Genomic DNA, 12,323 nt, shown 5'->3' with positions numbered 1-12,323 from the left:
AGGCAGCCATCAGAGTAAAACATTTGAGAGTCAGTATAGCCAAAGGGCTGTTGGATGCAAAATCAGAAATTCAAGGCAAAAGGTCACTTTCTTCAAGCTCTGTGGTCACTAAATGGCAAGGTCTTCAGAAAGAAGATCCAAATTCTGAGTCACACAATGAACACACCGCCTCCAAATTGCCATTCTCGTGGTAAGAAACTTTTCCCCAAGCCTTTCCTGGAAGCTCTCCATGCTAATCTGCACAAATTGAAAGAAGTCTTTCCTTTGTTGGAGAATAAAATTGATTCATTCACGGCATAATTTAATGGTCTGGAGAATCAAGTGGGGGAGACAGAAAGGCATGTAGAGGTAATTGAGTCTGAAATCATTGATCTGAAGAAAATGGAACCAGAGCATAAATCCATTGCCAACTGTAATCAGATCTTTTGCTCACAGAAAGAATAGAGCAAATAGAAAAACAGGTACAGCTGAACACAAAGATGAAAAGGGTTTTTTATTGACCCTTAGAGGACTTCCAGAGATCCAAGAAAAAAAGAGGGCATCCAGAAAGGTTTCTTCTGAAATTATGGGACTGATGGAAAGCAGACTATTTGTATTCTTCACAATTTATTCACAGTAAATAATATTTTCACTGAAGTGTAGTCTCTTGTTTGGACACAAATTTTCATACAACTTGTCAAGAAATGCATCATTATTTCTACACAATTATTGTTGCTATAAATTATATGACAAGTGTTTTAGGTGGACATATTTTGGCACATCACTTACTCATGAAACTATTTGCTGGAATGTGGTTTGAGGTTTAGATACGTTAATTGAAAAATTTAAGGCATTCTGATTGTAACCCCATGTAACAGTTTTATTTATATAATTTATTTATTTATTATAAAAGATGAAAATTAGAGTATGATGTCCAATTTTAAACATTTATAATTTCAAATTCAACATTATTTACTTTCCCATTAAAATTTTCAGAATCTATTAAAAGAAATCATTTGTCTTAACTATGAATAGTCAGCTTGACAATGTTAATTAACCAAGAACCTTCAACTTTAATCCTCCATAGGATGACTAACAGCAAGAAGAATGTATTTATTTTACAAATAGGTTATGAGAGAGACTGTGCAAAATAATATTTAATTCTACAGGTTTGCCAATTTAATGGATCTACAGACTGGTTACCTGGCACAAATGATGCTGAAAAAAAATTGCACAAAAAATAACATATATAATAAGGGGAGAAGGGATAAAAGCTACTTCTGACTCCTCAACTATGACAAATGAGTAACTGAAAATTTGTTGCTTTGTGTGTGACTGCTCTAACTTATGCCCAGTCATCATTTAACAAATTTACCAATCAAGATAAATACATCAGCAAGGAATGGCTAAAATATTATCAGTGCATCAACCAACCTCTGTATTAAGCACTCTAATAAAAGTATCATTAACTAAGAGCTTTGAACTTGCTTCAAGTTACAAAAGAAGGAGAATGCAAGAAACAAGCTGCTTTGCTGTACTCCTCAGGGCAGACCAGGTATCTACCTCTAGGGACTCCTCATCAGTAGGATAATCATTTGGGAAACTGTTGCACTGGTTCCCAAGATCATGCATGTTTTGTTAAATGAACCTCTGCCTTAACAAACGGGCTCTCATGTGATGTCTCCTGACCCAAAAGAGTTACACCTGCAATTCTAATTGGGATAATGGTTCAATTAGTTGATCAAATGGATCAAACGGTTGTTGCTTTTGTAATCTTCCAACAAACTTTGGCTTTAAAAGAACCTTCATGGTTGCATCAAAAAGATTAAAAAGATGATTTTAAAATTGTCAAATGCCCAATGTCAAGTGCAAAGTGAAAATATTTTTATCACATCATTTATATTAAGACTTATCCATAAAATGGGAATACTTGAGGAGGAGGGCTTAGTTATGCTGACTTCCATCTTTCAGGATATAGGAAAAAAACAGTCCATCATTTTCTCTGCTCTAGGACCTTACTGACAACCTACTAAAGTTAGTGGAAATACTGAAATGGGGGTTTTTGTGGTTTTTTAAAAGGCAGATAAGCATTGCAGCAGAACATTGCAACAATCCTGTCTGTCATTTGAGGATATTCTGATGGGTAGACTATCCATCTAAACTCTTCCTTGGAGTCTCCCCCAAAGCAGAGAAAGTATAATTCTGCTTCATGGAAGAGAACACGTCTGAGGCGCTCCAAGGGCACAGACCCTACAAGCATTAATGAGGACACTGAGCTGCAGGATTGAAAGCCACCACAAAACTAGAAAAATGCCAACACTTGTCATAGAAAGACAGCAATTCTTCTTTAAAAGCAGAAGTCTATGAAACAGCAATTGGAGGAAAGAGACCACAACTACTAATAACACACAGTAAAAGTTTATCAGAAAAATAACACCATTTTGTTTGGGAAAGAATGTAGCATCATCAAAGACAAAAAATAAGCAGAAAATAGAAGAAAACAAGATATTTAAATACTTTTAATTAAGAAACTGTCTGACTTTAAAATCATCATTCATATTTAGATTAGATAAAATGAAGTGTTTTCATGATCTACACTGATAAACAAGTTGGTCTGCTAAGACTTTTTCTTTTTTACCTTTGAAATTACTGAGGTTTTAAAATATTAGAAGTAAATATTGATGTCTTCTCTGTGAATGTCATCTATCTCTACAGGGACTTCTTGGTGTGTAACGTAACTCCTAATTCCTTGATAAGGATGATGGTATCATTTCACAAGACTGCTGCATTACATCTTCTTGGCAATTTTCTGAGAGATGGATATATCTGTTGAACTAGTTATAAAGGGATTTTTCATACACCTACTGTCACCTTAAACAAAAAGGCCTGACAGATGATACTGATGTTGAAAACAAAGTTTGAAGTTTCATAATTGGCTGGAAGTTGATACTTGATTTTTCTCCCACAAGAGCACAAGAGCTCCTTATTAAAACATAATAAAAGGTACAGTGCTTGGTACAGTGCAATACAATGGCAAATCAAATAGTTGTTCTGACAGATCACATTTAGGGAGGCCAATGGCCAAATCAAACAGTGAGGGCTGGTGACATGTATGGGAACCACACATTATCATGCCACTAGGGACATCAGATTCAGATTGTTGCACTCATTTCTACATCTGGGAAGAGCCAGTATGCCAGCTAATTTATTGTAGCTATAACTTCCCTTATTGCACTGCTACAATACCTTTGTTTAGAGTATATAAATTAGCAGAGACAAAGCTGTCCACTTCTCACAGGAAAAACGTTAGTAAAAGTGAAAGGACAAATACAAATATTGTATATACAGTGTTGTATATACAATATTACAACCACTTCAGTTGCTTCAATTTCAAGTGTCTGGTGAGCATTTCACACCTTATCCATAAAAACCAGCCTTGTAACAGCACTGCAAACTACCATTAAATCAATGGAATGTGTACTAGCAGCTATCAAATCTATGATGTTCTGTAGTATCTTACAGGCAAGGAACATGAAGCAAACAGCACACACAGCCCCATGGCAGGGGGATTGGACTAGATGATCTTTAAAGGTTCCTTTCAACCCAAATCATTCTATGATTCTGTGATTGTACTAAAAAAAAAAAAAAAAAAAAGTTGGTTTGTGGAACAGGTTGCATGGTTTAGGTGCTGCCCTGCTGCTGCCCTGGACAGCTGTGCCTGCCAAGATGTTAGGCAAGGCATTTAAACTTTTGCAGCTATATATATATATATTTTCCCATCTTTCATCAAGCTTCCCTGTTTGGATAACAGGCTATAAGAGACAGGACTCTCTCGCATACCTTCTGAACAAATAGTAGCTCAAGGTAGACTCATTATATTACTCGGATACTACTATTAAAAATGTATTCACTCAGCCACAGTACAGGGGAAGGAGATGAGAGAGAGAGAGAGAGAGAGAGAGAGAGAGACATCAAAACCTCTACTCTAGGAACAAAAAAGTATATTTCAAACAAGAGCAACCTCGTTATGCCATCAAGCCTGCATATATAATGTAGTTTAACCACATCAGTATGTGGTACAACTGTAGTGTAACTGTGTACATGCAAATAAAAGCATATGTGAAATTGCAGAACAGATGACACCACATTATCACTCAGGTTGCCACTATGAAGATGTCAATTACATCTGTTTCATTTATTTTTCTCACATAAAATTCTATTCCTGCATAATAGTAGCTAGTTTAGTGCCTATCTTCATGGTAGTGTAGTTATGGGGGGGGGTTGTGTTCATTGATTAGCATATTTCACTGTTGAATTTCATCTTCCATTTTATTATGTAGTGTTTTCTGCCATAAGATCTTCTGAACCTTTTGTTTCAGCTGTTCAGACTGATTCTTTATCATCAGCATACTCTACCTCAATCCTCACGCCACCTTTTCAAAATTGTTTCTGAAGATGCTGAATGCAGGTCTGAGCACAGATCCCTGTGTGATGCCACCAGGATTTTTCTGTTCTAAAAAACAAAGGCCACTTATTCCTGTCTTTTAACTTCAGACTATTAATTAGTCTAGCGGAGGACAACAAAGACCATTAAGGGACTGGATCATCTCTCTTACAAGGAAAGGCTGAGGGAATTGGGCCTGTTCAGCCTTGAGAAGAGATGACTGAGAGGGGACCTTATCAATGTATATAAATTTCTGAAGGGAGGGTGTCAAGTCAGGCTATTCTCATGGTGCCAGGCAACAGGCAGAAAGTGATGCACAGGAAGTTCCACCTGAATATGAGGAAGAACTTTACTGTGCAATGGAACAGATTGTTCAGAGGGATTATGGAGTCTCCCTCACTAGAGATATTCAAGACCCATCTGGATGCAATCCTATGCCATGTGCTCTGGAATGACCCTGCTTGAGCAGGGAGGTTGCACCAGACGACCCACTGTTAGTCCCTTCCAACCTTACCCATTCTGTGATTCTGTGACTTCATGTCTCAAAGAATCCTCATTTTCATCCTATGAGAAACTAGTCTCTAAAAAATATTTGTTGAAATCTCTCTCAAAAAGGTCTTTAAGGTAAAATACACACATATTGACTTGACTATCCTCATCCATATATTTATTGTCTTTGGAATAACTCAGAAGATTGATCATGCATTAATTTCTTCTTTTATTAAAAAAAAGTTGCAATTTGTCTTTATTATAATTTATATGAATTTCCTTCATATGTAAATCAGACATATTGGTCTGTTCTTGTCAAATTCAGTCATTAAGTCCTTTTAAAATATTTGGTTATATTGCCATCTTCCATTCCTCTGATTCTAGGATTGCACATCACATAGTTCATCAGTTCTGTGTTTTAGTTCCCTCAAAGCTCTTGGGCATCTGCCATATGATCCCATCCTTTGTTTCTTTTTCTTTTTTTTTCCCCTAAAAATACTCCAAACATTTCACAGTCAAAAATTAGCCCACAGATACATCACCTGTTCCAGATATAATTATGCCATGCCTAATTTGTAATAATTTAATAGAGATCAGGATGTCTTTCCTGATCTTTAATATAGATCAGGAAAGTTTTCCATATACTAAAGAAGAAAGAAAAATTATGAACAAATTTGGCTACACTTTCTCACATTTGCTGAGTTTGGGGAAAAAGTAAAGCTTGAAAAGCTGAAAAAAGTCTGAGAAGTCTTAAAAGCGATCCATGTAGGCAGCATTTTCATCACTTTTGTCATGTTCACCTGAAGAATGGTCCATTGGCCACAGTGTGCCACGTGCCTTAATTATCTGCCTACCAACTTTATTCTCAGATGACAAATGCTTCCCGTGGTTTGTTTCCAGGTAGGTTTTTTTCTTACACAGTAGAGTGGCAGGTGACATTTGATTGTAAAAGCCAAACATTCCAGTATCACACTAAAGTTTTAAAAAGCAGCATGGATTTGTCTTACAAATCTGTCTGAATGGATAGCATAAGAATTATGAAATGACGAGCCACCTTTCCATCTCATCATACAGGCAAGAAGATTTTACAGGTAAAGTAATCCCTGTTTTTTACATCTTAGTGGAGGAAAGTTTGTACAAAGGTTCATATACCTCTAAGAGTAAGAGCTCTTTTATATAAGAGTTTGCTCTGAGGTATTATTATCTTTACCAAACCTCTCTTCTTTTTTCTTTTTAAACAAACTCAAAAATCTGGAACAAATTTATTTTATTTCACAGCTGTGAATACTCTACTAAAGCATACATCAAATAAGCTATTTGTAGTAGTCCTTGTTGAGAAACTGGGGCTTTTTTTAAGGTTAGACAGTCAGGAAAAGGAGTATTCTTCTAAACATATTACTGTAACTGAGAATACAGACTCTTCACCTTAAAAATAGCAACAATGATAATAAACAATAGTGCGTTTAGTAATAGAATATATTTCTAAATGTCAGTAATCATATTTTTAAACAAAAAAGGCTAGCAATGTACTGTAAATGTGTGCTGTGAGGAACATTAGCATGTAGCGGCCAGACAAATTCAACAAATGATTTCATTGTTGAATTATGAAATCATTGTGTTTGATATTATTATACACATAAAATCCAGATCTGATGCAGATCACATTCAAGAAGAATTCCAAGCAGCCAGAGATCATCACTGACCCTCTGCCAAGCCGGGTTTATAGATAATTATTAAATAAATATAGATTATACCTAGTTTGTACAGTTTCTATAGTGTTATTCTTTGCTCATTGTGATGAAAGCAAGGTTGAGGTAGAACAGAGAACATTGGGTTTTATTTTTCTCTAAACCACATAGATATGCAAGCCATTTACTGTTCTCAAACAGCTGAGCACAAAATGTCTTTTACAGATTCTTCCTTCACGCCTGTTCCTACACCTGTTTTCTTAATGTTTGTTTCTATAGATCAACTCCCAGTGTTCAAAATACTTGTTCTTTCATGGAAACTTTCACTTGGACACACAGAAATGTATGAACAATCCTCTTACCTTTAGCAGGTAAGTTTGGCAGTCGCTGACATAATCATATTCCAGTCCATCAAAGGTATAATAATGCCGATCTCCATAAATAGTGCATACAGCAGGACAGGGGTAACTGGTGCAATTGAATATGCCTCTCCGACAAACACTGTAGGGAATACTAATAATCATTATCTTCTCATAACAGGATTATTTTCTGTATATTTTCAAAAAAAGCTTTCTTGGGTTCTTTATTTCAAATAATGCAGAAATTCATGAACGGAAGAAAATTCTTGAAACAGAGAGCTACTCTGTGGATCACTTCTGAAGTTATTGGTGATGCCATGGCAGAAAAGTGTTGAACATTTTACCATCAGCCCATATGAACAGTAAAAACGCCTAAGAAATAAATTCAAATCTCAAACTTTTCATGGCTTACGTTAATATTTCCATCACTGCCTCCAGTATAGCTAAGACACCATGCCACAACATGCTCATTCATAAAACATGGATATTATTTTTTTCTCAAGGAATTTTGATAAAGGTCTGCACATATTCAAAGCAAAATACTTCCAGTTGCTATCTGTAAGAGTTTAGGTTATCAGACAAGTATGGAATGAGTTTAAGAAATTAATGTTGATATTTTGCAGGAATACTATTCCTGTCAGCTAATTTCAATGTTTTACACAAATTTGTATGAATGTAGTATTGGCATGCTCTGGTTTTGCTTGTGTAAGTGTAAATGCTCATTTGATTTGCCAATGAAATTTTTAACTGACTGAAAGCTGCCAAGCCAATCTTTTTTTTTCATTATTAAATGTATACTTAACTGAACACAGATATTTTGGCTAGCAAATTATAATTAATGAAAAACTGGTTTGTGTCAGTATGTATCAGGTAAAGCTCCTTAAAAAGATGCTGTGTGCTAGCTCATTTTTTCAATTCTAATGGCCTTTTTTTTTTTTTAAGTTGCTCATCTTCTTCCTATACAGTCACTTGTGGTAACTTACACTGCAAAGAGTCCAGTTCCCAAATAAGCAGACTATTTACTACTGTCATACATTTAATCTCCCTTTTTTCTCTCCTTAGTTGTCTTTCCTGATATTCTATTCTCCAGAAGCCAAATGTCTTTTCTTTCAGAGATTAACTAACATGTATGCAATTAAGCATTTGGGTTTGACTGCCTTTTAGCTTCGATGTCTTCAGCTTACTTTACAGATCTGAAGAAGCACTCCCCCCAAAGTCTTCTTACTTATCCAAGTCTATTAGTGAACCTAATAAAAGATGTATCCTGTAACTGTCTATAAAAAAGAATATTTTTGATTTAAAAGTATTCAACAAATTTTCTGTATCAGTTTTACTTTGGGTCTAAGAGATCCAGATGATTTGGAAGTATGCAAAATGAACGTAACTCACCAGGTGTAACATGGTGTAGCTATCACTTCTCCTGACAGAAATTCCCTGTCTTTCCAGGTGCATGGACAACTATCGGGAATATAACACTTCCCTCTATGCTCAGCCATCCTTTAAAATAAAAGAATTAGGAAGACAAAAGAGTAAATTCACAAGCAGATCAACGTAACTGAATATGTACTGTATTGTCTAAACCCCACTGAGGGCAACCGGTCTTCCATCCAGCCAAGGACAATTGTTTCATCAGCAAAAGTTGTCCACATCAAATGATCTCCACTTTGCACAGCTGAAGACCTCACTAGGTCCTTCTATCCTTCTATCTGGAAAGGGGTATGTTGGTGTGGGGCAGCCGCTCCCATGCAGGAGCGTAGGTAATGTAGGTACTCCTCCTGAAAACTGCAGAGCACCTGTGTATCATGCAAGATGCTGAGGCTGCAGCAACTGTCCTGTTCTGAGTGCAGTAAAATGTCTCATAACAAGGTTTTCATGACTTTTCCACTTAGATTTAATATCAAAAGGTATATGCTTAACATTTTCTTGTATAAAAATAAAACTTCTGAACCTAATTTTTAGGATAATCTGGCTTGCCCCTTCCTAGCTAAAAGCCATACTCACTTCTTGGAACCATGAGCCTGAAAGTCATAATGGGTCCAGAAATACCATTTAACAGTGAGAATATTACTAACTGCACTAAATGTTATACATTTAATTTTCCACCTAATAGCAAAATAAGTGTTTATTCTCTTATGTAATAAAAATAATTCATGCCTTTTACTCTATTATTGGGCAGAAACTTGGGATTTGGCTTGTTAGTACCCCAGTTATAGTTTATAATTCAGAAAATAATCAAGTAACACTTGATTTGAAATGGTATGACTGTGAGAGTAGGGATTGAGATCTAGGTTTTTAACTTATACTTTAATTTCTTCAAATTTTTAAATGAACTTTCATGTCAATACTGCTAGTTCAAGTTCATGCAAATATGGTGATGTTTCAGTAAAAATTTACTAGTTTACTACTTGTACAGATTTATGCATTTTTTTTGTGTTAAAAATAATTGTTCATTCTTATAACACTAATGGTCTTGAAAGCTAACTTCTCAGTTGAGGCAGAGGTTGTAGAGGACTACAGAACACCAGACAAGAACAATTAGTGAAATCTGTCCTTCACCAGTGCTTAGTTATCTAAGAACACCACAAGGTGCTAGAAGGGAATTCTGGCAGTCTCATTACACACTGATCTGCACACAACTGAGACCATTGGCTACACACATAGTGAAATAAAATGGAATGTTGAGAAAAAACAGGGAGTAAGCTGGATATCTAATGGGTTAGTGGAATCATGGTCTCTGCATGGAGAAACAGTGATACTTCAACTGAGGCAGGATTACAGCATGGAGCCTTACACCAGCAAGAAAGAGAAAAGGGCTCTTGAAGACAAAAAAAGAGTTGGCCTTTTAACTGTTACTGTGTGTTTATGGAACAATAGTTTCAAAATTAGAGGTGCGATACCACTGGAATTTAAAAAGAAAAAAAACCTAAGCAGAGTTGAACTGTGGAAAATATGTATTTGGCTTGTGCTCCAAGCTGCTCCATCAAAGCTTACCCGGGGGGGCAAATGCAGCCACTTGCACAGGGTGGAGAGGGGACACAGGAGAAGTTCATGGCAAGGTTTGCACAAGAGATCCCACAATTCACACCCGCTGCTGGTAATCCAGGCACAGGAGATCTGCAGTCATAGTAGATTTTTCCATCTGGGCATATGTGAACTTCAAATGCAAAATGCAGGTTAGATGAGATCAACTGCTCTTTTACAGTGAAGGTTTTCTATTTGGTATTGTTCAGAAACTATTTATTTTAATGTACAGTGAGCCTACATTACAGTACACATAAGAATGCAATCTGAACAGACGTTTATAACAAAATCTATATTACAGAGATATAAAATTAATGTTTGTTCTAATGGAAAAACAAAGGCCAAAACATAATATTAAGCATCTGGATCTATGCACCCTGGATCTGATACACAGTTCATTCTTAAAGATGGAATAATTATGCCTTAGGTAGAAAGAATCTTTAGAAGTGGCATAATTTTAAGTGTATAAATCCCTTTTAAATTTATTAGAAATGCATTAAAAATTTACTTTCCAGAAATCAAGATCTTAAGGCTTCCTAAATGTGAATAGTGAGCTTAATTATAGGTATTCCCATGAGAACACATTGATCTAGAAGTCACATGCAATTATTTATTTTTTTAATTTCCCAAGTGACTTAGTAGTACAATTTGTGCTACAGAAAAACGAAAAAAAAAAAAAGAAAAAACACCAAAACAGCTTGTGCTCTTTACTGCCTATTTTAAATAAGTTGTGATGTTAAGTATCTCATAATGAAAATACATATGAGGAGAAAACCAAATGACTATTCAATATCAAAATCTTTCTCTATGCAACTTTAATATGGGACAAGACTGTAAATGACCTGTGTTTTCTGTACTGGCTTCAATACATTTCACTGTTCCGTTCAAACATTGACTGGAAAAGAAAAGGAAACCCATGTTTATTCAACAGGAAAATTTTTTGTAGCCACCATGTTTAAAAAGATAGTACAACTCAACCCAATTCAAACAATAGAAATCAAAAGGAGAAAGAATTTTCCAGGTATCTTGTTAAAATAACCAGGTACATAATCCAATTTATATTAGGCTCCCTTTTACTAAGCATATAACTAAAATAAAATCTCAATACAATAAACCTTCATTCTACATGAAAAAAATTCTCAGGTCTCTTAAAGTAGCATCCAAACTGTAATACATGAAAGATAAAACTCTTGGCACTCAAACCTACCAGGAGCCTGTTGGCGTAGAGAGGATTTCTCCAGGCTGGAGGGCTTTGCCCTTGTAATGACAATGACAGGCAGATCTGTCAAAAGAATATTCATGCATTTAGCTACAAAAGCAAAATGAAATGGGATTTAAGGGCCATTCATTTGTCAAGCTATTATGATAAGCAGGTCTTATAATTCATTAACTCAATCCTTGTATGTATCCTTAATCTTTCTTTGAAAGGCAAAAGTTTAATGATGACACTCAAACTGCGCTGAAGTCAGTGGCAAAACTCCTATCATCTTCAACAAAGCCAGGATTTTCCTCAATCTCTGTATTATTTATTTGCTGTTTCTGTGCATTAATGTAATTTTTCTTCCCAGTTATGGGAGTAGAATGACAACATGTAGTTCCCATTCAAAGCATTGTCCAAATCATGGGATAGAGCAATTCTCATAGCAAAATCCATTAACTCTGTGATAAGAGCTAGATGGGTTAAAAGTAGCAACTGAATTACCTAGACACCATGCAAAAACATGTGATTAACAAGTTACCTTGCACTCTTTAATAGTTTGAGACAGTCTTTATCCCTATAGTATGAATTTTACTGAGCTTTCCAAAACATATGCTGCAATGAACAGAAATAACTCTGTATAATCTTGAAATTTATATATAAATACCCATTCCAGTTTTTAATTCAGTATCTGAACTGAGTAACTACCCATGATGGTAAGCTGTAAAATTTTGGTACACAACGTACAAACTATTTCCTCTCATTGATCATTTTCTTCCATTTAACTGAAGGGGTTTGCATTGTAAGACATAAAAAAAGACACTCCTAGCCACTCTTTCCATCCTACCCTTTACTTTATGGATCGCTGTTACATAGATTCTTTCTCATTTTTTTCTGAAATATTAAAAACAAGGTTTTCATGTGAAAATGCTTTCCCATGAAGTAAAAAAGTTTCATCGTTCTTCTCTAAAGCAGTTTGATATATCTGCTCTGAAGTGCAGTAGATGTATGTACACACAGTATCAGATGAGGTCCTGCTATTGATTAGTAAAAAGAATATGAAATCTTCACATATTGTTTGCTATCTTCTTTAGGCAGTCTACATCTTGAGGGAAACAGCAGAAAAGCTGCTTTAAATCTCACTG

General features: G+C 35.5%; 1 protein-coding gene across 1 annotated transcript in view; it reads right to left on the bottom strand.

Annotated features, from left to right (window-relative positions):
* OTOGL (otogelin like) overlaps positions 1-12,323 on the bottom strand; it is an 87,862-nt gene that overhangs the window by 50,161 nt on the left and 25,378 nt on the right. The window contains exons 19-23 of the mRNA XM_017804250.1: positions 11,188-11,262; positions 10,823-10,875; positions 9,951-10,113; positions 8,349-8,456; positions 6,963-7,101 (exon numbers count right to left, since the gene is read on the bottom strand). Of these exons, the coding sequence (XP_017659739.1) occupies positions 6,963-7,101; positions 8,349-8,456; positions 9,951-10,113; positions 10,823-10,875; positions 11,188-11,262 (538 nt within the window). The remainder of the gene's footprint in view (positions 1-6,962; positions 7,102-8,348; positions 8,457-9,950; positions 10,114-10,822; positions 10,876-11,187; positions 11,263-12,323) is intronic.

Source organism: Lepidothrix coronata, unplaced genomic scaffold, assembly GCF_001604755.1.
Source record: "Lepidothrix coronata isolate B3197 unplaced genomic scaffold, Lepidothrix_coronata-1.0 Scaffold9, whole genome shotgun sequence".
In the NCBI taxonomy this organism is placed as follows: Eukaryota; Metazoa; Chordata; class Aves; order Passeriformes; family Pipridae; genus Lepidothrix; species Lepidothrix coronata.
The sequence above is the reverse complement of the archived record's forward strand: the minus strand, read 5'-3'. Positions and strand labels throughout refer to the sequence as shown.